The following is a 27,414-nucleotide window of genomic DNA, read 5'->3' on the forward strand; positions in this document are numbered from 1 at the left end:
ATTTATTTCCATAACATATATATGTATGTAAAAGCACTTGTATGGTATCAGACATAATAGTAGGTACTCAATTGAAAATAGTAGTAACAGTTGTTAGGATTATTTCAAGTGTTCTAATAGTATTAAGTAACCAATAAGAAAAGATAGTCACTGTTAATGAGGTGACATATTTAACACATATAACATCGTTGTTAATAGTGTCTGAAACCAGTTAACATATCCTGGTTTCAGAAAGTCTTTAAAATGTTTATTCATCCATGGAATTTTAGGCACCAGAGCAGGTCTTTTATTTATTTTTTCATTATTAAGATAACATTATGGGGCCGGCCTGGTGGCTCAGGCGGTTAGAGCTCCGTGCTCCTAACTCCGAAGGCTGCGGTTCAATTCCCACATGGGCCAGTGGGCTCTCAACCACAAAGTTGCCAGTTCTACTCCCGCAAGGGATGGTGGGCTGTGCCCCCTGCAACTAGCAACAGCAACTGGACCTGGAACTGAGCTGCGCCCTCCACAACTAAGACTGAAAGGACAACAACTTGACTTGGAAAAAAGCCCTGGAAGTACATACTATTACCCAATAAAGTCCTGTAAAAAACAAACAAACAAACAAAAAAAAAATGAGGAAGGGTCTGCTAAGGGGAAACACAGGTATTTCAAGGGACAAATGAGAACTATGAGGGACAAGGGATAAAAAAAAAAATAATAACTTTACATAAGATCATTGAAGAGTTTTGGAAAATAGGTTGGGGTAGAGGGCAGAAATATCTGTGACCTCACTAATCTAATAGAGCTGCTGCTTGGTTTATTTGTAAAAGGATTTTATTTCTCATATCTTTTTGTTTGCTTTCCATTTTCTAGGTAAGAAGGCCAATCCGACATTCTACATAACCATGTTACTCATCATTCCAGTAATTGTTGCAGGTGCAATCATAGTCCTTCTTCTTTATTTAAAAAGGTAAGGCCGCTGTCCAGGCAGGCTTGACACTTTCTGCTAGCCTGGCTGCTATGCTTATTTCAGCTACAACTGGCTTTTGGTAGTATGGCATAGCAAAGAAGTATGTTTGTGCCCATTTTTTGGTGCAGAAAGTATTAGATTTGTTTCCCAAGGCCCTGCTTAGCTACTATTCTCTTTGCATGTGTTTAGAATTGTTAGTAGGACCGTTGTTCCTTCTACTCTTTCAAATGCTTAATTTATCGACAGTTAGTTGGTAGCTGTTGGAATAAAGTTTTAAAAATGGAGACCATTACTAATTAAATGACTTGTCTGATATGAATGCAAAGTAGCTTGCTACTTAATGCTGCAAAGAGAACTTCACCAAGTTATCTGTAATATGTAGTACTCCTTCCTTGAGAATGTTTTACTTTCTCTGTCTCACAATATGGACTAGTCTAGTGCTATTATTTGCTCTTTCAGTAAATACCTATGGTTGGAATAAGGTTATTAAGCTGGGTCTAGAACCAATATTTTATTATATCAATAGTCATTCAACATACATTTATTGAATGCCTGTTTATGTGCCAGTCACTGTCCTAATTGCTGGCATAGTAGTGACAGGACAGAGTTCTAGTGGGAGGGATCTATATCCACATCTCCATAGCTACCTGTATCTATAAAACAAAAATAAATATTACGACTTCACATAGTATACAGTAAAGTTGTTGGGGGTGGTGGGGAGAAAGTCTAGGAAGTGATATGGGGTTCATCCTACATAGGATGGCCAGGGAAGGCCTCTCTGAGTAAGTGACATATGAGGAGAGTCTTAAAATAAAGTCGTGAGATATTCAGGTATTCAGAGAAAGAGCATCCCAGGCCAAGGGAACAGTAAATGCAAAGCTCCAAGTGTGTCTTACTGACGTAGAGTGTGCAAGGGAGAGAGTGCCAGGAGATGAATCTGGAGAGGTTAGCAGGATCAGATCATGTAGGCCATGGCAAGGAATGGAGATTTTTATCCTAAGCATGATGGAGGGTTTTAAGCAGGGGAGGGACAGAATCTGATTTATGATCATGAAAGATCATTGTGGTTGCTGAGTGAAGAATGGGCAAGAATGGAAATAAGTACATTAGTTTATGAGGCAGTACAGTATCTGGGGGTGGGTGGGTGGTAGAAGATGAGAGTGGCCTAGGCTAGGTGGTTGGCAGTGGAGGTAGTAAGAAGTAGTCTGTGTGAGATATATTTTGAAGATAGAATTGATAGCACTAGCAGATAGTTGCTTCTCTGTGGAGGTGTGGGGGAAATTGAGGATTCAAAGATAACTCTTAGATTTTTGGCTTCAGCAATTGAGTGAATGCTGGGATCATTTACTGAGGTTGGGGGAGACTGAGGAGAACAGATTTTTGTGTAAAGGTGAGAACTTCAGTTTTGAACATGATAAGCTTGAGACTCCTGTTAGATGTTCAAGTAGAGATGTGAATGGGTAGTTGTATACATGAATCTGGAGTTTAAGGGAGAGGTCTGGGCTGGAGATAGAATTTTGGGAGTCCTCAGCATGTAAATGGATTTAAAGCTCCAAAAAAGGAAGAGATCGCTCATTAAGTGTGTGAGATAAAGAGGACAAAAGGCTGAACCCCGGAGCACACCAATGTGTAGAGACCTAGGAGATGAGGTAGGTCCACCAAAGGGTTCTATAAGATGCAAAAATAGAGGAGAGAAGTAAGAAAAATAAAGCAAAATAAAAGAGGAATGTACCCTGTTCTCAGATTATTTTTTTCAAAATTACAAACAGTAGGCTCCCATCTGGTCTGTGATAACTAAAGCATTATTATTGTTTAAATGAAGGGTATCACACACACAGTCATAATTATGTGAGGTGATGGATGTGTTAATTAGCTTGATTGTGGTGATCATTTCACGATATATTCATAGCAAATCATCACATTGTATACCTCAAATGCATACAATTTTATTTGTCAAGTATATCTCAATAAAGCTGGAAACATTTTTTTAAATGAAAGTGTGTAAGTGGCCTACTTGTCCTGATGGCCCTTTTGCTCCACACAGACTTGATGCTCTTTGGACATCGATTTTTCAGCTTGTTTTAGAAATTTCTTCATAACTGCTGTCACTAAAGATGACTTATTGTACCATGTCTCTTGTTCAAGCCTCCTTTTAATATGGCTGTATTTAAGTGGGATGTTCCTATTGGGTGGAAGATTTGATTAAAAATGTCTGTTTTCTTAAAGGCTCAAGATCATTATATTCCCTCCAATTCCTGATCCTGGCAAGATTTTTAAAGAAATGTTTGGAGACCAGAATGATGATACCCTGGTAAGCACTGACTCTGTGAGACTAAAAAAAAATTGTTTTTTTGGAGGCTTTGGAATTTATAAAAAGCTTGGTAAAATATACATAACATAATATTTACCATTTAAACCATTTTAAGTGTATAGTTCAATGGCATTAAGTACATTTATAATGTGCAAATATCATCACTATTTCTAGAAAGTTTTCATCATTCTGAACAGAAACAATAACTCCCCGTTCTCCCCAGCCTCTGGTAATCTCTGTTCTATTTTCTGTCTCGCTGAATTTGCCTATTTAGAGAGAATCTTAATTATAAGTGGAATCCTACAATATGTATCTTTTTGTGTTTGGCTGCTTTCACTTAGCCTAATGTTTTCAATGTTTTCAAGGTTCATCCATGTTGTAACATATGTCAGAATTTCATTTCAAAATTGGTTCTTTGAAACTACATTTTATCTAAAAGATTAAAGAAGTGCTGATTGAAAATGTTGTATTTCAGGCCAAGCATAGCTTTTAAGAACTTCGTCCATCTTGTATCGCTGGGCTTCATTCTCTCTCTGGGGTAGGGAACATAATTTGATGCAAACATGCAGGGGAGGAGTCTGCTTTATGAAAATAACCTAATAGGCAGGGCTTCTGACTCTTGGATAACTTTTACAACTTGATTTGGGGAAACAAAAAGAGAAGGGTAACTATAGCAATAGATTTTGTTCATGTTATTGCCTGGAAAGCTGGCCTCTGAATTCATGGAAGTAAAATAAACCCACCCCAACTGTTATAGTTAGCTTGCTGCAGACTCTCATGCTAGAATTTGTGGTTGGAAAACCTAAGACTTTGTGGGAACAAAGGAATTTGAAGTTTCCCTGATAGATACATTCACTCATAAAATAATAAAGACATTAAATGAAAATGAATACCAGTATTATTGTATATGTCTTAAATTAGTAATAACAGGCATAGGACAGTTAATTTAGGGAAGTAGTTCAGCATAGTAGATAATAGCCTGGGCTCTGGAGTCAGACTGTCTGGATTCAGATTTCTGTTGTGTCATTTACCATCTATTTGACCTCAGTAACTTTCTTAACCTCTCTGTGCCTCAGTTTTCCCATTTGTTAACTGCAGGTAATGATAGCATGTGTCTCATAGTGTTGTTATGTGGATTAAATTCATTTAATACATAAAAACTGCTTAGCGTGCCTGGCATATTATAGGTGTTTAGTATCATGTTTCCCCAAAAATAAGACCTAGCCGGACCATCAGCTCCAATGCATCTTTTGGAGCAAAAATTAATTTAAGTCCCGGTATTATATTATATTATATTATATTATATTATATTATATTATATTATATTATATTATATTATATTATATTATATTATACCTGGTCTTACATTATAGTAAAATAAGACTGGGTCTTATATTAATTTTTGCTGCATGAGACGCATTAGAGCTGATGATCCGGCTAGGTCTTATTTTCAGGGAAACATGTTAAGTGTTAGTGATTAGTATTACTATTAATACTACTTTCTATTTATCTTTAGGCCCCAAACAATTCTTATAATGATTCATATGGATCATTTTTTCACCAAGTCATGGTCACAGACAGTGGGTATCTGCCAGACCCTGGGGGATAGGGCACAACTAGGCAGAAGTCAGCTACGTGAGAAGGAGATAGTACACTGTAACTGAGGTGAATATGGCAACCAGTAGTTCTTTAACTTTAGTTGAGTCACAATCAATTGGAATGCTTGTACAAATGTAGAATCCTGGGCTATATCTAGCTCCAGAAATTCTGATTCGGCAGTTCTAGGATGCGGCCCAGGAGTCTGCATATTTAACAGGAGCCCACAGGTGATTCCTATCCTGGCATGATAGTCTGTGGACCTGAGTTTGAAAATCATATAGATATTTGCCTTAGGATTACTACTATCTCTTTCTTCATTTCACCAGCTACTGTGATAGATCCTGGAGGTTGGGAATTGTGCAAGTACTTAACAACAACTCTAACCCGCTATTAAAAGTCTACTATGTGCCAGGCATTGTACTAAGTGCTTTGCTGATAGTCCCTTATTGAATCCTGCACTATAGCTGCTGTTAGTACCATTTTACAGATGAGGAAATGCAACCTCAGTGAGGTTAAGTAACTTGACTGAAGTCACACAGCTAGTAGGTAGGTAGGTGGGATTTGACCCAGAACTGTCTGATCCCGAGTTCTCTCTTTGCCTCTTGTAAGATAGAATGCTTATCCTCAAGAACTTTGCCCCCTCCAAAGAGTTCTGTATGACAAAAGTAGAAGGTTGGGACAGGGGAGTTCTGAGAAAAAGATGTGGGGAGTCACATTATGGCTGGCCTTTTATGGGAAGGTATTAGGAATATCATTCTGATAGCAGCTTGGAGGGAATGGATTAGAGAACGGAGGCACTGGCATGGTAGCAAACTGGGAACCTAGTCCTGAATTTGCCCCAAAGATGTTTTGTTTTGCCAGCATGGTATGTTTAAAATTTTTCAATTTGAAGTCTTAAGCAGGGCACATACTCTCCAATTCATTTCAGGCCCTACCATTCCCAATTGCCACTGTGGTTTCACACGTTGACCTAACATGCAGACTCCTGGAAGGCGTTTGAATTTGCTACCCCTTTAGCAGAATAAGGCCAAAGTGCCGTGATACAAATGCCCAATACCTGTGAAAACATATTTGGACTCACTAATATACACAAGACATGCCAACCAAAGTATTGATGAGATATAAATTTCCAGCCTAATATGTTTTTAAAAAGTGATAATATTCAGTATTTACAAGTGGACAGGGAACTGGCACTTTTCATGCACTACTGGGGGGGCTTTAAAATGGGATATATCCTTGCTGGAGAGCAACTTGGTAAAATGTAACAAGAATCTTTGATCTTAATTATACTTTTAGGAATCTATTTTAAAGAAATAATCCAATAATGGCACAAGGATGGTCAATGCTGCATTTGTTTCTAACATGAAAAATTAGAAACCAATGAAACATCAACAATCGAAAATTAGTTTTAAAAAGTTAGGTTTTCAAAACATTTACTGTCATAGCAAAATATTCTTGATATAAAAGTAAGAAACATCACAAATGTGTAGTATATTACAATCCTAATTTTTTTTAAAAAAGAATGAATATATACATAGAACAATGAGTGGCAGGAAGTGGATCAAAATGACAATCTCTTGGGCAGAAGGATTGTGGATAATTGATATCATTCTCCCTCTACCTTTCTGAAATTTCCAAATTGCCTATAATGAGAATATATTACTTTTATGATAAAAAGAAACCCTATACAAGTCATTAAGGAAAAAGAGAATATTGTAGTCATCTAGGTCTGAGAATTAGATAATAGGGACTTGAACTTGGGTGGTAGCAGAGGAAATTGACGCAAGAGACATTATTAAAGGAAACTCATTAGACTTGGTGACTGTGTGGCTGATGAAAGGTGGAGAGAGTAAAAAATAATTTCAGGGTATCAAGCCTGAGTAATAAAGTGAATGATGGTAACACTAACAGCAAAATCAGATCAATTATCTTTCTCAGAGATGGGAAAATTGCTTTTTTTTTTTCAATTTGCTGTCTGGAGGATAATATGTTGTCCCAATGAGTCAGATAATTCTATAATTTAGTGAGGCGGATACACTGACAAAATGGACCACTAAAAGCATACGAAGTTTTTGTGATGGTTGCAGACCATTAAATAAAATCAGTGTTTCAAACTAAAAGTATAACAAAAATGCCAGACAGGGGAAAGGATAATAGAACAAATTTTCATGTTTTCTTTTTAACCAAATGAACAATCCCCTTTCTCTACACGGCAGCGCATCTCCCAAATTCAACTGTGTATGCAGCAGGAAGACTAACGTTTTACTTCTAGAATCGTCGAATTGTAGAATGAACATGGCCCTAGAGATCATCTAGTGAGGTGGAGTTTAGCATGGTTAATTTATATTTCTTAATATTATAAATTTTCAGAACTTTAGATTCTAGTCCTACTCCCTCATTTGAGAGATGGGGACTTTGGGGACCACAGAGAAATTTCTCGAGAGCTAGTATACTCAAATTGCAGAACCTGAACTAGAACCCATTGTAGCCCAAGTTACTGATTCATAATACAAAGAAATAATCCGTGCCCTTTCTAAACACTTTCTTCTTCCACACTGAACCGTCAGTAATATTTCTTTAAAAAGCTCATTTAGGTGTGTCCACAAATAAATTTAATCATCTGTATAGTTTTCCTTAAGGTTTCTAGTGTTTTGACAATGTTTTGTTCATCGCTGTAGTAACATTTTGGCCAACAGCATTTCTTTCTGTTGCTTTGCTGTTTGCCTTTTCTTTGTGACTAATTGGGCTGCTGGCCATATTGGGGTGGGGGGGGAGGTGCACACAGGGAATTGTTCCTCCTTTGCATCTGTGTTTCTTCTTTCATCCACAAAAAATTATCTATTCTTCCCCTGCTTCTTGGAAGCCAATTATATTTTCAGTACTGTGCCAGTTTTGCATTCCTGATTGGAAAGCAGCTTTTTAACTTGGAGTTGACTTCCAAATATTGCTGATGTTTTTTTACTTCAGTATATCTCCTTAAAAACTAACAATGCTTTCCTATATGGCAAAAATAGCATGATCATACTTTAAAAATTATTCATTTCTTAATATCCCCTAATGCTCAGTCCATATTTAAATTTTTCCAACTGTCTCAGTTGTCAAGAGGCAGATAATATCCAGTTGTCCCACTGTTAGTGAGGCTAAGATTGACCACTGAATTTAAGGTGGTAATAGCATATCCCCTCCTGCCATCTACACTTTTTCCCCCCTTGCCATTTGAAGATAATCTGTGTGGTATTATGTTAGCACCCTGACAACTGTTCAGCTAATGCTTTTTATGCCAGTTGGTATCCTTGCTTGAATCACTAATTTCATTAAAGGCTGTGGAATGATGGTTTTTTTCTACATTTAATCTACATTTATAAGCTGGCACTTTAATATAAAGCACTGCTTTCAGTCATCAACTAACTTCTTTGGTTGTTCTGAAATTCAGTTTCTGCTAGAAAGGCAGGATACATGTTTAATTCTTTCCCTTTAATTATCAGTTTTTAAAGTGAAGAGTTGGATTATTAACCGCCTCAGGTGGTACCAAATTAGTCCCCTCCACATCACATTCAACTAGTTATTTTTGAAGCTGCAGTGATGAAGGCATGGGGGACCTACAATTCATATTGTACAACTTTCTATTGTGAATGTTGGTCTGAAGAAGACTGGGGAATACAATCGGTTGACTTGTGTACAAAAGGCCAATGTTTTGTGTGGCATTCAGGTGCATGAAAGCCACTTCACTCCTATAGAAAATTCCTATGGGAAATAACCAGATCTTGAAAGTACTCTTAAATTGAAGCTGTATGTTTCATTATACTATGAAATTTGTTTATTTCTTGAAAACACAAAAGCCTGTATAACACTCTGTTTTTCTCTGATTAGATGACTAACAACTAAAAAGCCACTTGTGTTAGCCTCCTGAACACTATTTTCCATCTATGATGTTTTTCATCCTTGGCCATTATTCTGTTGTTGATTACCTTGTTTAAAAAATTGGCAGTATGAAAATTGAATTATGGACTGGTAATTTTGTGGGTTTGTTTTTTTCTACAAGTGATTTTAAAATTACACTGACTTAAAACTCACAAAATTGAAGAGTAGGTCAGAGCCTTTCCATTTGTTCCTTTTACCTTACATGGCCATAGTCATAGAACCAGCACTCAGAAAAAGGTCATGATGCACATGATGGGTGGATATGAGAGTAATTCAAGTTTCAGAAATGAAAAAAGGCAACTGAAAAAATGAATGTATACTTAGAAGCCATTTCTGCTGCAGTGTTCACCTCATTAAAACAGATTGCTTTTTTCCTGTCCAACATAGCTAAGCATTGGGTCTATGACCAGAAAACAATGAAAGTGTAATGTTCAGGGTACATTTAAAAAAATTAAAATGTTTTCTTTTAAAAGCAATACATATTTATTGTAGAGAAATTAGCACTACAGATAATCAAAAGAGAAAAATAAAATCACACTTAATCCTATCACCCAAACATAACCATATTTAATGTTATGTAAACAACATAGAGAAATGGAAATACTTTTATTGGTAAATGGAATAATATAATAGCAATAACAACAGTAATAGTTCATACTTACTGAACTTTTACTATTATCAGACACTTTTCTAAGCACTTACTTCCCTAATTAATATGTCCCCATCCTGCAGAATTATCTTCATTACACAGATGAAGAAAATGAGGTACCAGAGGGATTATGTGTAACTTGCTCAAGGCTATACCTGCTAGTACATAGCAGAGCTAGGATCCAAACTTAACTATCAGAGCTGGGATCTGAAGCCAGGCATCCTGATTCTCCACTCCACACTTTTAACCAGTCATACTACATAATATGTTTTAATAAAATGCTCATATTTTATTTTATTTGAACTTAACAGATGGGAAATAGGTGAAACTGAAGGAATTTCTGAACTTTTGACAAATTATAAAATAATTTTTAATGATTATTGAAAAGAGCAATTTTTCCATGTGTTCTCCCTCTTCTCTCCATTTTTAAAGTTGTCCAGTATCTATATTGTCAGTGCATAAGGACATTATATACTATATTGTCTCCCTTTTAGCCCTCATTTAGTCTTAATTCTGTGTGTGTATATATTCTATGCTCACTACTGGTCTTTATGTCTCTCCAGTCATTTTGGTGGTTTGAAGCTCTAAAAGTTTTCTCAGGAAGGATTCATGGGACCAGTATTTCCCAAATTATTTACACGTTGATGGAGTTTGCTACATTAATAATTGAAAATCATTTTAGCTAAATATAAAATCCAAGGCTCACATGGTCTTGCCTTGGGTATAATAAATATGTCATCCATTTTCCCCTGTCATAAAATGTTGTCAAAGTCAGCTGACAATATAATTTTCTTTCTGTATTAAAACACTTGGTGTTTTCAAAAGATGATTTTTTTCTTCAAAGTCCAATCATTTTACTAAAATATGACTTGCTATTGTTGGTCATTCTGGGTTGATTTTCCAAGGTATATGGTGTGCCCTTTCAGTATGTAATTGCAGATCTTTTTTTTTTCTAATTTCAGTAAAAACTTCTTCACTTATGCACGTTAGTTATGTCCCCTTGTTTTCTTTGCCTGTCTTCGATGTTTATCACATCCTCTTGATAATTTTCATCCACCTTCAATTTCTTTTTGATTAAAAAAGCTTCCTTTTCACCTGTTTCTCTTAAGGTATTATCTGTTGTGTTTATTTACTCCTGTGTTCCAATTAGCTTTGTCTGTATTTCTGAAATGATTGTTTTCTTCTAATTCTTCCCTGAGTTTTATTCTGTCATTTCTGAGTTGTTCTTACTCTGAATTTTATAGTCTTCCATATCATGTACATTTTTAATATCATATAACTCTTTCTTAATATATTTTAGCTAGTTTTGAAATATTATATTTTAATTTTCATCATTTTTTTTGTAGATGTATCTTTCTGGCATGTTTTAATTCTCTAAGTATATTATTCTGTTGCTTATTTTTACGTGAAATTAATTTACCTGAAGTTTTAGAAGGAGGCTTGATTTAGGATAGGTTTTTTTTTTCCCCCCTAATGTCATGGCTATAGAGTTCCATCTTCTATTGTTTTTGAGAATTGTTCAAAATTATAGTTAATTCCTTTCTATCTCTTCTACTTTTATCTGGATGTTCTATTTTGTCTCTCTTGTCCCTTTCCTGGCCAGTGTGGAGTCCGTTCCCACCAGTTTCTCCTCAGAGTGAGACTTCGCCCTGGAAGGGAGTTTTGGATGGTTTTGAGAGTTCACGTGGCCCAGGCGGCTCCCGGCTGTACAATTGACTCCTTGCACTCAGTCACTCTTTGAAAGTGCAAACCCCTGCTAGTGTCAGTTGTTCATAAATTAGCTTGCTGAGGTTTGAGTGAATTATTTTAGTTCTCAGATCTCACAGATAACTTGGTGATTCTCACTGCAGACTCTTCCATAGCTGATACCATTTTGCTCTTGTAGCTATCTCTAATTTGTCACCATCCACTCAGATTTCAGGGTTTATGGGGGAATCATTTTCTTTTTTTTTCTTTTAAAATTTTATTGGGGAAGGGGAACAGGACTTTATTGGGCAACAGTGTGTACTTCCAGGGCTTTTTTCCAAGTCAAGTTGTTGTCCTTTCAGTCTTAATTGTGGAGGGTGCCGTTCAGCTTCAAGTTGTTGTCCTTTCAGTCTTAGCTGTGGAGGGCGCAGCTCAGCTCCAGGTCCTGTTGCCGTTGCTAGTTGCAGGGGGCACAGCCCACCATCCCTTGCGAGAATCGAACCGGCAATCTTGTGGTTGAGAGCCCACGCTCCAACCAACTGAGCCATCTGGGAGCTCAGCGGCAGCTCAGCTCAAGGTGCTGTGTTCAATTTAGTTGCAGGGGGTGCTGCCCATCATCCCTTGTGGGAGTCGAGGAGTTGAACCGGCAACCCTGTGGTTGAGAGCTCACTGGCCCATGTGAGAATCGAACCGGCAGCCTTCGGAGTTAGGAGCACGGAGCTCTAACCGCCTGAGCCACTGGGCCGGCCCCGGGGAATCATTTTCATTTGATTTTGTTCTACATTGTGTCCATGGATTTCGGTTTTGCTTTCCTACTTGCCTTCCCTACTTGTGGTTTTTATGGTGGTATTTGGGGAGATTGAAAAAAACATGCTGCCAACCAGAGCCTTCCTCCCAGGATGTCTCTGTAAATGATAGACACAGGTCAAATCCCACCTGCCACTTGTTTGTGTACAACCCACAAGCTAAGAATGATCTTCATGTTTTAAAATAATTGAACAAAATCTAAAGAAGAAGACTCTGTCACGGCATATTAAAAGTATATGAAATTCAAATTTCAATGTCCGTAAGTAAAGTTTTGTTGGAACATAGCCACGCCTATTCATTTATGTATTATCTAAGGCTGCTTTCATGCTACAAAAGCAGAGTTGAGTAATTGGAACAGACAGTATATGGCCCTCAAAGCTGAAAATATTTATTATCTGGCCATTTACAGAAAAAGTTGGCCAACCCTGGTTATAGAATATGCTTTATAATGGCTAAATAGTATTCCTTTTAAGTAAATATGTCATAATGTACTTAACCAAATTCCTATTATTGGGCATTTAGATAAATACATTCTAAGTTTCATTATTATAGATATCATTTCATAGCTAATATTAGCATATATAATTTTCTTGGGATAATAATAAATAGTATTCCTTTATGTAAATATGTCATAATATACTTAACCAAATTCCTATTATTATTCCTTTATGTAAATATGTCATAATATACTTAACCAAAATTCTATTATTGGGCATTTAGATAAATAAATTCTAAGTTTCGTTATTATAGATATCATTTCTTTTTTTTTTTTTTAATTCATCGGGGTGAAAATTGTTAGTAAAATTACATAGATTTCAGGAGTACAATTCTGTATTACATCATCTATAAATCCCGTTGTGTGTTCACCACCCAGAGTCAGTTCTCCTTCCATCACCATATATTTGATCCCCCTTACCCTCATCTCCCACCCCCCACCCCCCTTCCACTCTGGTAACCACTAAACTATTGTCTGTGCCTATGAGTTTTTCTTTCTCATTTGTTTGTCTTGTTCTTTTGTTGTTTTTGGTTCATATACCACATATCAGTGAAATCACGTGGTTCTCTGCTTTAACTGTCTGACTTATTTCGCTCAGCATTACACTCTCAAGATCCATCCATATTGTCAAAAATGTTCCTATATCATCTTTTCTTACTGCCGAATAGTATTCCATTGTGTATATATACCACAACTTCTGTATCCATCTATCAAAGGACATTTTGGTTGTTTCCATGTCTTGGCCACCGTAAATAAAGCTGCAATGAACATTGGAGCACACGTGTCTTTATGTATAAATGTTTTCAGATTTTTTGGGTAGATACCCAGGAGAGGGATTGCTGGGTCAGATGGGTAATTCTGGGTATATTCGTAATTTTTTGAGGAACCTTCACACTGCCTTCCATAACGGCTGCACCAGTCTGCATTCCCACCAACAGTGTATGAGGGTTCCTTTTTTTCCACAGCCTCTCCAACACTTGTTACTATTTGTCTTGTTGATGATAGCCATTCTGACTGGGGTGAGGTGATATCTCATTGTGGTTTTGATTTGCATTTCTCTGATGATTAGTGATGTTGAGCATTTTTTCATATGTCTATTTGCCATTTGTATGTCCTCTTTGGAGAAATGTCTCTTCAGGTCCTCTGCCCATTTTTCAATTGGGTTGTTTGATTTTTGTTGTTGAGTTGCATGAGTTCCTTGTATATTTTGGATATTAGCCCCTTATCGGAGGCACTGTTTGCAAAAATCTTCTCCCATTCAGTTGGTGGCCTCTTTATTTTGTCGATGGTTTCTTTTGCTGTGCAGAAGCTTTTAAGTTTCATATAGTCCCATTCGTTTATTTTAGCTTTTACTTCCATTGCCTTTGGAGTCAAATTCATAAAATGCTCTTTGAACCCAAGGTCCATAAGTTTAGTACCTATGTTTTCTTCTATGCAGTTTATTGTGTCAGGTCTTATGCTTAAGTCTTTGATCCATTTTGAATTAATTTTGGTACATGGTGACAGATAGCAGTCCAGTTTCATTCTTTTGCACGTGGCTATCCAATTTTCCCACCACCATTGATTGAAGAGGCTGTCTTCCTCCATTGTATGTTTTTTTAGCTTCTTTGTCAAAAAATTATCTGTCCATATTTATGCAGTTTTATTTCTGGGTTCTGAATCGTACTCCATTGGTCTATGTGTCTGTTTTTCTGCCAATACCATGCTGTTTTGATTATTGTAGCCCTGTAGTACAAGCTAAAGTCAGGAAGTGTGATACCTCCATTATTGTTCTTTTTCTTAAGATTGCTTTGGTTATTCGGGATCTTTTGTGGTTCTAAACAAATCTGATGATTCTGTGTTCTATTTCTTTTAAAAAATGCCATTGGGATTTTGATGGGGATTGCATTAAATCTGCATATTGCTTTGGGTAATACGGCCATTTTAAGTTTGTTGATTCTTCCAATCCATGAGGACGGAATGTCTTTCCATTTCTATGTGTCTTCTTCAATTTCTTTCAAAAATGTCTTGTAGTTTTCAGCATATAGGTCTTTCATGTCCTTGGTTAAGTTTATTCCTAGGTATTTTATTCTTTTGTTGCAATTGCAACAGGAATTTTTTGTGTGTTTCTTTTTCTGAGATTTCATTGTTAGTATATAGGAATGCAGTGGACTTTTGTACACTGATTTTGTAGCCAGCAACTTGACTGTATTCGTTGAGTGTTTCTAATAACTTTTTGGTGGAGTCTTTAGGGTTTTCTAAACATATATAGCATCATGTCATCTGCAAAGAGTGATAATTTAACTTCTTCATTCCCAATTTGGATGCCTTTTATTTCTTTCTCTTGCCTGATTGCTCTGGCAAGGACTTCCAACACTATGTTGAAAAGCAGAGGTGATAGGGGACAGCCCTGTCGTGTTCCTGAATGTAGAGCAAAGGGCTTCAGTTTTTCACCATTAATTATGAGATAAGCTGAGGGCTTGTCATATATGGCCTTTATTATGTTAAGGTATTTTCCTTCTATACCTATTTTATTAAGTGTTTTAATCATAAATGGATGTTGCATCTTGTCAAATGCTGTTTCTGCATCAATTGATATAATCATATGATTTTTGTCCTTTATTTTGTTTATGTGATGTATCACATTGATGGATTTGCGGATGTTGAACCATCCTTGTGCCCGAGGGATGAACCCCACCACTTGGTGTTGATGAATGATATTTTTAATGCATTGTTGTATTCGATTTGCTAGAATTTTGTTTAGGATTTTTGCACCTGTATTCATCAGAGATATTGGTCTGTATTTTTCTTTTTTGTGTTGTCCTTACCAGGTTTTGGTATCAGGGTAATGTTGGCCTCATAAAATGAGTTAGGGAGTACTGTCTCTTCTTCAATTTTTTGGAAGAGTTTGAGCAGGATTGGTATTAGATCCTCTTTGAAGGTTTGGTAGAATTCACTAGTGAAGCCATCTGGTCCCGGACTTTTGCTTTTGGGAAGGTTTTGGATGACTGATTCAATTTTGTTACTGGTGATCGGTCTGTTTAGATTTTCCAGTTCTTCATGGTTCAGCCTTGGAAGGCTATATGTTTCTAAGAACTTGTCCATTTCTTCTAGGTTATTGAATTTGGTGGCATATAGTCCTTCATAGTATTCTTGGATGATCCTTTGTATTTCTGTGGTGTCCGTGATAACTTCCCCTTTTTCGTTTCTGATTTTGTTAATTAGTGTCTTCTCTCTTTTTATCTTAGTGAGTCTAGCCAAGGGTTTGTCAATTTTGTTAATCTTTTCAAAGAACCAGCTCTTTGTCACATTAATTTTTTCTATTGTCTTTTTGTTCTCTATTTCATTTAGTTCTGCTCTGATTTTTGTTATTTCCTTTCTTCTGCTGACCTTGGGTTTCACTTGTTCTTCTTTCTCTAGTTCTTTAAGGTGTAACATGAGGTTATTTATTGGGGATTTGTCTTGTTTCTTGAGATAGGCCTGTAATGATATAAATTTCCCTCTTAAAACTGCTTTCGCTGCATCCCAAAAATTTTGGTAGGATGTATTTTCATTGTCATTTGTTTCTATGTATCTTTTGATCTCTCCTCTAATTTCTTCTTTGACCCAGTCGTTCTTTAAAAGTATGTTGTTTAATCTCCATGTATTTGTGGTTTTTCCTGCTTTCTTTTTGCAGTTGATATACAATTTCAAAGCCTTGTGATCAGAGAATATGCTTGGTATGATTTCAATCTTCTTAAATTTGCTGAGGCTGATTTTATGTCCCAATATATGGTCTATCCTTGAGAATGTTCCATGTACACTAGAAAAGAATGTATAGTCTGATGTTTTAGGATGAAGTGCTCTATAAATGTCAATTATGTCCATTTCATCTAATGTGTCATTTAGGGCTGCTATTTTATTACTTATTTTATATTTGAATTATCTTTCCATAGCTGTCAATAGTGTATTTAAATCCCCTAGTATAATTGTGTTTTGGTCAATTTCTCCCTTTAGTTCTGTTAGTAGCTGCTTGGTATATTTCGGTGCTCCCTGATTAGGGGCATAAATATTGATGACTGTTATGTCTTCTTGTTGTATAGTCCCCTTTACCATTATGAAATGTCCATCTTTGTCTCTTGTTATCTTTTTCACTCTGAAGTCTGTTTCATCTGATATCATTATGGCTACACCTGATTTTCTCTGGGTACCATTTGCTTGGAGTGTCAATTTCCACCCTTTCACTTTGAGTCTATGCTTGTCCTTGTAGCTGAGATGTGTCTCTTGGAGACAGCATATGGTTGGGTTTAGTTTTTGATCCAATCTGCTACTCTGTGCCTTTTTATTGGTGAGTTCAGTCCATTTACATTTAGGGTGATTATTGATATGTGAGGATTTCCTGTCATTCTATCTTTAGTTTTCTGGTAAGGCTGTGTCTCCATTGTTTCTTTGCCTTTTTGTTGTTGTCTATTATTTCTGTGTGGTGGTATTCTATGATGTTTCCCTCTGTTTCTTCTTTTATTACAGTATATATTTCAGTTCTGGATTTTTTTGAGTGGTTACCCTTAAGTTTATGTAAAAGAAAGTTTGATATTTAGAGTATTCCATTTTCTTCAGCACGCTTACTTTCTCCATTCCCGTATTCCGGTTCAGGCCTTTACTCTCCCCCTTTTTATGTTTTGGTTGCCACAAATTGTCCCTGTTGATGGTGGTCGAATAGCCTCCTTTAGTATTTCTTGTAGTGCAGGTCGTGTATTAGAAAATTCCCTCAGCTTCTGTATGTCTGGAAAGGTCTTTATTCCTCCTTCATATCTAAAGGATATCTTTGCTGGATATATTATTCTTGGCTCATAATTTCTCTCTTTCAATAGTTTGAATATTTGGTTCCACTCCTCCTGGCTTGTAGAGTTTCTGCTGAAAAATCTGATGATAATCTAATGGGCTTTCCTTTGTAGGTTACCGTCTTCTTTTCCCTGGCTGCCTTGAGGATTCTTTCTTTGTCGTTGATTTTAGACAGCTTCAATACAATGTGCCTTGGAGAAGGCCTGTTGGGATTGAGGTAACTAGGTGTTCTATTTGCTTCTTGGATTCGAGGATCCAGTTCTGTCCACAAGTTTGGGAAGTTCTCATCGACAATTTGTTTGAATATATTCTCTGTTCCCTTCTCTCTTTCTTCTCCTTCTGGTATGCCCATTATTCTTATATTGCTCTTTCTGATGGAGTCAGAAAGTTCTTGTAGAGTTCTTTCATTGCTTTTAAGTCTCAAGTCTCTTTCTTCTTCCATCTGTGTAATTTTCAGGTTTCTATCTTCAATGTCACTCATTGTTTCCTCCATCTAGTCAACTCTATTACCTAAGCTGCTTATTTCTTTCTTAATTTCTTCTATTGAGTCCTTAATCTCCAGAAATTCTATTTGATTCTTTTTGAAAATTTCAATCTCTTTCGTAAATTGCTCATGTTGTTCTTTGATTGTGTTTCTGAGTTCATTAAACTGCCTTTCTGTGTTTTCTTGCATATCATTGAGTTTTTTAAGAACTGCCATCTTGAATTCTCTGTCATTTAAGTCACATATTTCCATATCTTTAAGTTCCTTTTCTGGAGACTTTTTACTTTCTTTGTGACCTGTCTTGTTGCCTTGGTTATTCATGGCAATGACTGATTTATTGTTTCTCTTCCTAGACATCTACAGGAGGGGCTTCTGCAACGGGTTGATAGGAAGAGGTGTTTCGTTTTCCAGTACTTGTTGGTAGAATGTTTCATTTTCTCTCCAACTGCAGCCTTTTTTTTCTCATCACAGACGGTAGTGCTATGTTTTCTCTGCACTATTCCAGCTTCTCACACAATGGGGGGATCCCTTGGTATACGGGCTTCTCCTCTGTTAATAGTTTGCCTGGGTCACAGGGCGCAGTGTCCGTGTGGGTATGTGGAGAGTTTTTGAAATTCCAAAGGTCTTCCTGCACCATTTTCAGAGCCTGTATGTTTCAGCAGTTCTGTGTACTCCTGCAGGGATCTGCCCAGATAGTTGGTGCCAGGGGCGAGGTGAGGTGTGAGAGGTGGCCCAGAGCAATGGTGGTGACCACCAGCACAGCAGGTCCTGCTTACACAGCTGCCTCCTCTTTGCTGGAACTAGTTGGGCTGTGAATCTGTGTCTGCGTTCCCCAGTTCTCAGAATAGCAAATATTTTGTTCTTTTGATCTGATACTGCTACTGTTAGGCTTCTAGCACAGGGCAGGTGGGAGCCGGCCGAGCTCTGGGAGGGTAGGGAGGGGGTGGCTAGTCTCAGTGCCTAAGGCTTGTGTTCTCTGCTCAGCAGTGAGGGCTTAAACCACCATTTTAAGCCTTCTTCCCTCAATCTTTTCTCCGAGGTTTCTGCCGTGAGCGTTGGGTTCAGCCGTGTTACATGCTGCCCCCTCAACCCTGTGGGCCATAAGTGGAGCCCTAGCAGTCCGAGTTTTTCCCTCTCCTGCAGCTGCGGTAGTTCTGGGATGCAGCGTGCTCGGAGCACTGAGCTAGGTCTGCGTCCTGCTCCTGTGCGGCTCCGTCTCTGCACTTCTCCCTTCCCTTCTCCCCTGCTCCTGCGATTCCCCCACCTTTAGTTGAATTCAGTAGTCGGCCTCTTCGTCTTGCCTGTCTGCTCTGCAGGGAGTCCTTTGTGGAGTCATTGTTGTTCGATTAGGCATAAATTCCAGGGGAGCTTTACAGAGGCTCACCTCACGCCGCCATTTTGATGACGTCAATTCTATAGATATCGTTTCATAGCTAATATTATCATATATATTTTATTATTTTCTTGGGATAGATTGTTACAAGTAAGATTGCTGGATCAAAGGAGAATATATACATTTTAAACTGTTTTATTGATATTGAGAAATTGTCATCCGGAAAGGATCTAGAGGTTAAATATCTATTAATGATACTGGTTAAATAAGTTATCATGCATTCATGCAGTGAAATATTATGCAGAGGTTAAAGAAAATGAGGTAGCTCTGTTTTACAGATGTATAAAAAAATATAATATATGCTGTTGAATTAAACACTCTGGTTACATATGTAAGGTGTGATTCTTTCATATTAAGGCAATGGGGCCCTGGAACACATAGAAACATTTCAGAAGAAGCATAGATTACAATTAGGTTGTACCAATTTATATACGTACCAGTAATCTGTCTGAATGGTTGTTTTACCATGCTTTTGTGTGAATGTATCTAATTTTAAAAATTATTGCCAATTTGATAAATGAGGAAAGGGCATCTTGTTTTGTTTTTACATATCAACTTTTGTATTTTTTCATATGTTCATTGGCTTGAATTAATTCTTTTGTGCATTTCTTGTTCATTGTCCATGCTTTCCCTGCAATATTCATCTTTTCCTTGGTGGTTTATAAAACTCTTTTTATATATCAGATATTAATCCTTTGGCTTGTCATCTGTGTTTGCTTTTGTATTGTATTTAAGGTGATTAATGATATACAAATCTTTTTTCTTTTTTAAAAAATAAATGTTCCTTAATTTTTTTTATGTGTAGAAAGTGCTTTCCTACCTCAGATTTATATAAGTGTTGCCCAATATATTTTCCTATTACTTGTGTGATTTTGTATTTTAGATTTCAGTCTAAAATACATGTAAGCTGTGAGGTATGGCTTAACTTTATTCTTCAAATGCTAAGCCAGTTGTCCTAGTGAAATTTCTTGAATGAAGCATTATTTTAAAGTTATGTAATTTTTTCAGATTTTTTTTATTAGAAATCTGCATTTCTCATTTTTAATATCAGGTTTCTTGGTTTGATTTACATTCAGTAAAATTTACTGTTTTTAAGTGCATAGTTAGAAGAGTTTTAGCAAATGTATGCAGTTTTATAGCCACCACTTCAATCAAGATACAAAACATTTCCATCATTCTCTATAAAGTTCCCTTGTGCCCCTCTGCAGTCAACTCCTACCCCCTGACCCTATACCCTTGCAATCGCTGATCTGTTTTCTGTCTGTAAAGTTTTGCCTTTTCCAGAATGCCATATAAATGGAATTATAAGTACACAGAGTTTTTAAGTCTGCCTTCTTTCTTAGCATATGCATTTAAGAGGTATCCATGTTGCATATATCAATAGTTCATTTATTTTTATTGATGAGCAATATTCTATGATATGGCTGTACCGTGGTTTATTTAACCGTGCATTTATTCAAGAACTTTGAGCTTATCTCCAGTTTTTGGCTTTTAGGAATAAAGCTGCTATAAACATTCATGTAGAGGTCTTTGTGTGGATATTTTTCTGTTGTGTAAATACATGGGAGTGGGATTTCTGGGTCAGTCGGTAAGCATATGTTTTGTTTTATAAGAAACGGTCTAACTGTTTTCCATAGTGACTGTACTATTTTGTTTCCTCCAACAATATATGAGAGATCCAGTTACCCTGTATCCCTGGAAGCACTTAGAATTGTCAGTATTTATTATTTTAGCCATTCTGCTAGGAGAATCAGAATTAAGTAATTTATTTAGAATTATTTGGATGTTTTAAGCAGTGTTTCACAACTCATCTTTCCATAGGCTTTATAAGACTGGATGCTCCTGATTTGCTCAGTCCATCTCCAGTTAGTCAACCTAAAGTGGCTGAATATCCATTGTTGCTCTTGCTTATGTTTTCTTTCTTTCCATTTCCTTTCCTAGGCTTATAGAACCATAAAACAGAAGAGCAGAAAGGGAGTTTAGAAATAATCTAGTGCAGGAGTTGGCAAACTTTTTTGGAAATGGCCAGATAGCACTGTGTCCATGGGGGATTGGTTCCAGTGCCCTCCGTGGATACCAAACTCCGGGAATGCTTAAGTCCCTTATATAAGATGGTTTAGAACAATGCATACAATTGGCCTTACACATCCATGGATTCCCAACCTCAGATAAAAAATACTGCCTTTGATCTGTGGTTGGTTGAATCCGTAAATGTGAAACCCACAGATCCAGAGGACCATCTATAAATAGTTTTGGTTTAGTAAGCAATTTGTCAGTTCAACTCTGCTGTTGTTGCATGAAAGCAGCCATAGACAGTACAGTAACAAGTGGGCATGGCTGTGTTCCAGTAAAACTTTATTTACAAAACCAGGCAGCCTGCTGGTTTGGTCTTTAGACCATAATTTGCCAACCTCTGATTTAGTCTAACAACTTTTATTTTACAGATGAGGGGACTGAGCTAAGGTTTTACCCTTTTCCTTGATTTATAAGAAGGCAAGGACCAAGATATTGGGTTTCACTATAAGAGTTCAAGATGGGCTTAACATATGCATAATTCCCTGTACTAGCAAATGGTGTTATATGAAATTGTTAATACAAGGTCTTTCAAAAGTCTTAACTGCACTAAGACTTTTGGGACATTTTATGTTGCCATTCAGATGCTAGTTGACTTTTTGAACCTATTATATATCTCCCAAGCAATGGTCAAATTTGAGTGGTGAGAAAATAAAGGTAAAAAAAAGTATACAACTCTTTTATTTTTCTTCCAAAGACTCTGTTTTCAATTTTGGAGATGTCCAAATTTGTTTCTCTCTTAAGATAGCCATTAAATGTCACATAACAATCCCATGCTTTTTCTCTCTTTAAAGTTAATTCCTGATTCTTTTGTTTCATTAGTTGTTCAAATACATGAAGATTCTTAGGTCAAAAAATAAAAACATAACAGGAAACATATACTCATGGCTCCATGCACGCAATCCTAAAAATAAGCATTGGCTGTGAGTACTCAGGGAAAGAACATTATTTAGAAAAGTCATTGTGTATGTGTTTTTTCCTTTCTTCCAGCACTGGAAGAAATATGACATCTATGAGAAACAAACCAAAGAAGAAACTGACTCTATAGTGCTGATAGAAAACCTGAAGAGAGCCTCTCAGTGATGGGGATAATTTATCTTAACCTTCAATGTGACCTTGTGAAGACTCATCCCATTCTCCATTTGTTAACTGGTAACTTGTTAAATGGAAACGGAAACTACTGGAGCATTTAAAAACAAGCAGCTCAAAGAGCCAAACGTCTTTATGTTGAGTCATGTGCCAAAAAAACAAAAATAATGGGCCCTTTGGAGAAGTGAGTGGAGTCATTCCCATTGAATTATAAAAGCAGATGTCTTTTTTGAAAGCTTCGAACTAGGGGACAAAGAAAAAAGTGATGATCACAGTAGAGTTAATCTTATCAAGAGTTGTGACAACTTCCTGAGCGATCTATGCCTGCTTTGTATTCTTTATGTCAAACAGTACCAACAAATTTTATTTGTGGGGGAACTCATTTTGGGTGCAAATGCTCATGCCAAACTTGTGTCACAGAGAACACCTAACAAACAAAATTGACAAAATCTGTTCTCTGTTCGACATGCCATTAAGTAATGTTTGTGGCTATTAAAACTTCAGAGTCCGAATCCTCATCCCTTCATCAGCATTTCCCTCTGCTTTGAAAGGCCCAGAACAGCAGAGTTGGCTATGATAATGACAACTACAGCAAAGGCAGAGGCAACTTCTTTTACCAAGACCTTTCAAAGCCATTGCAGTCTTTTAAGGGCAGCAGAGACAGAATGACTTATTGGATATTAGAGTTTGAACCACGGCAGTCTCTAGTGATGCATTGTTTTTTCTTTACCTGTGCTACTCAGGTCAAGTATTTACTATGTGTCCAAATTGTGCTGGGGGTCCCCCCACGTGTGAGGCAGACTCCCTCCAGGTGTCCACAGTCTGGTTGGGACTCCTCAGTTCTCACCACTTTATTTTTCTCCACCAGTCATTTTTCAGACCTTTCATCTCCCCAATTCCCACACCAATTTCCCCTTTTAAGTTCTCCCTCATTGTATTCTTTCACCTTTCGTTAGATATTAGAGTATAAATCTGCTCAGAGCATCTAGAGGAGCAGGGAGTGATTAGCATCTCAGGTAAAGTGTGAGTAGACTGAGAAATGATGACAAATTCTTGTATATTTTGTAACTTCTATGTGAAGTTTGAAGATTTGTTTGAATATTTTCAGCATTTACTATAACTACATATTTTCTAAACAGAAAGGAGATATTATCTTTACTTAGAACTTTGCTATTTGCTTGATAAAAAGAACAGTTGTATTTTTTCTTCTTTTCCCTTACTGCCACAAATAGTTATTAGTAGGTTTTGTGTCTTATATTGATAACCAGCATCCAAAGGTCCAGTGTTTGTATGCCCCTTTTTTTTTTTTTTTTGCATATGTTAGGGTTCTATCCTCACGTATCCCCACGACATATATATTCCCTCTACTCCTACTTCCTCCAAATTGAAAGAAGTATGGCAATGAGATGTCCCACCTCCACCCCAGTGTTTTTCTTACACACATAGACTCAGATTACTGGTAGGAACTTGAGAAATTTGTATCACCAGTTCTGCAAACATTCACCCATTTGTATTAAATAAGATGGTGCTACTTGCAGTTCCTGCTCATAAAGGGAGGGAGATCAGAGATCCCTGCTCTTCACAGGTTTGAGCAAAAGTGGCAACCTGTTAGCACTGCAGAGGAGGAGCACTGTGCCCAAGTTTTTCTGAGAAAATTGGGGTTCAGAGCTAGGGTAGATAGATGTCAAGGTGTTGCCTCCCTGTGCTTTTATTTTTGAGGTCAGATTGAGGCTGGGAGACAGGCATAGTGGATGTTCCACTTTGTTCTACTGTTCTGTAAAAAGAATATTTGGTTTTCATTTGTAGGAACGAGATTACTTCCTAGCCAGGTGTTTTATAATTCTGGGAAGCAAAACACCTAAATGCCTCACCCAAGGGCATTTTTTCTGTTACCCTATTTAGATGGTAATTGGTGCGGGGTGCTTTGATATTCTGTTTACCCAAGAACTACTGATGCTAACATGCAGCCTGGGAGTGGGGAAATTGTATTTTGTTTCCATCCTCCTCTTTTAGCAGTAAAATAGTTAAGGGAAAAGGGGACAGTGAGTTATGGGAGTAACTATGGCAGTTTCATAATTGCTGAAAAGTGATCCCCAGGGTGCTGGGAACTCTTGGAGACTTTAATCAGTGGGATTCTCATCACCTATAGGAAACTAGTAGGTCCATTTACTGTTTTATGTCTAATCCATATGGATTTTTTTTCTACACATACCTAAGCAAACCTACTGTAAGAATGTCCATGCTTATTCTTTAATTTCGATTAAGTGTTTTCTTCATCTGGGCACTAAAGGGATATGTGAAACAATGTTTAAGAACTTTTTTGGTAATGCCTTCACCTAGGGATCATTTTGTTTAACTTCTTATAGGAAAGCTTCAGTAAAATAAATTTTGTCTTTTTGTATGTCACCCAAATGTTTTCTTTGGGTTTTATTTTGGGGAAAGTGTTGTGAGGAGTGGGTGGCAGAAAAAATTGGAATTAAAAGAATAAATGTGAAAAATTCTAAGAGAATTGTTTTATCTGGCAATCATTTATTATAAGCTTCCCTGCTGTTCTCATTGTGGCTGTTTTCTGATAAGTGCATGCACTTAGTTTAATATTAGTACAGCCTTTGCAAGCAGTACCTAAAGCAACATAAGTATTTGATAAAGTATAGCTATGATAATTAAGGGAAATGGAGAACTGGTCCTTTCTAATAACTAGGCTTAAACTAGTGTAATATACTTAAGGAAACTGTCATGGTATACATGAAGGGGGACCCCTAGTTACAAATTAATCACATTATCAGTTCAGATTTGAGACTAAGAAAATAAATTCTCAATAGAGATGGTGATGCAGTTTCATATTTTCTATAACTACAGCAACGTGATTTGAATGTCACAGAGGGTTTTTTCTCATTTGTGTTAAGCTCTAGGAGTAGGTCTATAGCCAGACCACATTTGTTACTTACTCTGAATCTTCACAGGATCCAAACCCTAGGGTGTGGGTAGTGGGTGCTACTCTTGGTCAGGTAACTCCTGTTAACTATCTAGAATGATCCAAGAAAATTCTGGAAATCTACCTCCAGGTAAGTATGAGTATAGTTTTGTTTTATTTTTAATAAAAAACTTCCTTTTTATTCTTAATATATCAACACACTGAATATTATGACAGAAAACATTTTACTGAAGACCCTTGAGATTGTATATCTGAGACCGATGGAACACAAATTCCTGTAGCCACAAACACGTTCACTTTATCTCAGTGGGAACGGAGCCAGAATGATCTAATAAGCACATTGATTTCCAGAATCTCTTTTCTTTTAAACCCTAATGATTATATCAAGCCATACATACATATATATATATATATATATATATATATATATATATATATATATATACATACACACACATATATGTGTGTGTGTGTGTGTATGTATATATATAAATACTGTAGGTAAATCATGGCATACTTTTAGTTTAAGCAAGGGAGGCGTTTTACTGATATTTGGATATGTTAGCTATTTTCGATATCAATCTCCAAGATGATTTCTTCCTGACAGTTCTTTGGTCTTTAACTCTCTTTCTTAATGGCCACACTTTTAGTTTACCATTAACAATAGGAAAATATCTCACTGCTAGTTTTCAACATTTTTCAGGTAGACTATTATATAAAAAGAGAAAATTAATAGTTATTGAGTGGCTACTATATGACAAGTTAAATGTATTATTTCACTAAATCCCCACATGAGTCCCATGAGATAGGTTGCATTATTATATTCATTTTATAGATGAAGAAGCAGGCATAAAATGATTGATTTATGTGTGCAAGATCACACAGCTAGTAAGTGACTGAGACAGAATTGGAAAACAAATTAGCCCAACTTTACAGCTTATGTAATACAGCCAGTGATGTATATATTTGTCCTAAGGAGGCAACTACCTAAAGAGGAAACATTTCACATTATTGCCAAATTCCTTATCATCTGGAAGACTGAGGATTTAAATTATTTAATTGTTAAGTGAGCTTTTTACACTGTCTTAAGATTCATTTATTCATCTATGTGCCAGGCAATGTGCTAGGTACCAGGAATTTAGAAGTGAATAAGATTCGGCTTAGTACCCAGTTTGCCTGAAAATAATACCTAGCCGGACAATCAGCTCTAATGCGTCTTTTGGAGCAAAAATTAATATATAAGACCTTGGGTCTTATATAAGACCCGGTATTATATTATATTATATTATATTATATTATATTATATTATATTATATTATATTATATTAATTATATTAATTATATTAATTATATTATATTATATTATATTATGTTATATTATTATATAAGACTCGGTCTTATACTAAAATAAGACCGACTCTTATATTAATTTTTGCTCCAAAAGATGCATTAGAGCTGATTGTCTGGCTAGGTCTTATTTCCGGGGAAACATGGTGTCAGGTGGTTAGTCAGGGGGAGGCTACTTTGTTCAGGAAAAAGAAAACATAGATTCGAATTAATGAGTTCCAGATGACTTTGGGTAGGTATTTCTTGTCTGTATCCTCTTTCCCATTTATATAATGAAGATGTTAAACTTAGCAATTTTTCATCGCATCCAAGGCTCATATCAGTGGCCATAAATTGTGGAGCTAATCTGGAAGTAAGGATCTTTTACATGCATTGTAGCAATACCATGAGCAGGTCCCTTCCTCTACCTGGGCATCAGTGTTCTCTGTAAATGAGACAGTTGTACTAGATTAGTTCTATTCCGACATCCATCAAAAATTAATATGACTTCTGTTTGACATATCAAGAAAGTATGTTTATAGTTATCTCCTACGCTTACTACAGGAAGTAAATAGCTATTAGCAGCAACTGCCAAAAATAACCAGAGTAGTCCCTTCAATAAAAGGAATTGGGGATTGATGTCATCAAAATGGTGGCATGAGGTGAGCCTCTGTAAAGCTCCCCTGTAATTTACAACTAATTGAACAACAATAACTCCACAAAGGACTCCCTGCACAGCAGACAGGCAAGACGAAGAGGGCCACTGCTGAATTCACCTAAAGGTGGGTGGATCGCAGGAACGGGGAAGGATGGGAGGGAGAAGTGCGGAGACGGAACCGTGGAGGCGCAGGACACGGATCTAGCTCAGTGCTTCGAGCTCGCTGCTTCCCAAA

General features: G+C 36.8%; 1 protein-coding gene across 1 annotated transcript in view; it reads left to right on the forward strand.

The window, feature by feature from the left end:
• IL13RA1 (interleukin 13 receptor subunit alpha 1) overlaps positions 1-24,666 on the forward strand; it is a 72,281-nt gene extending 47,615 nt beyond the window's left edge. Inside the window, exons 7-9 of the mRNA XM_074323313.1 lie at positions 813-952; positions 3,179-3,263; positions 22,162-24,666. Of these exons, the coding sequence (XP_074179414.1) occupies positions 813-952; positions 3,179-3,263; positions 22,162-22,254 (318 nt within the window). The 3' untranslated portion in view covers positions 22,255-24,666. The remainder of the gene's footprint in view (positions 1-812; positions 953-3,178; positions 3,264-22,161) is intronic.
• Positions 24,667-27,414: the final 2,748 nt, after the last annotated feature.

Source organism: Rhinolophus sinicus, chromosome X (genome assembly GCF_036562045.2).
Source record: "Rhinolophus sinicus isolate RSC01 chromosome X, ASM3656204v1, whole genome shotgun sequence".
Taxonomy (NCBI): Eukaryota; Metazoa; Chordata; class Mammalia; order Chiroptera; family Rhinolophidae; genus Rhinolophus; species Rhinolophus sinicus.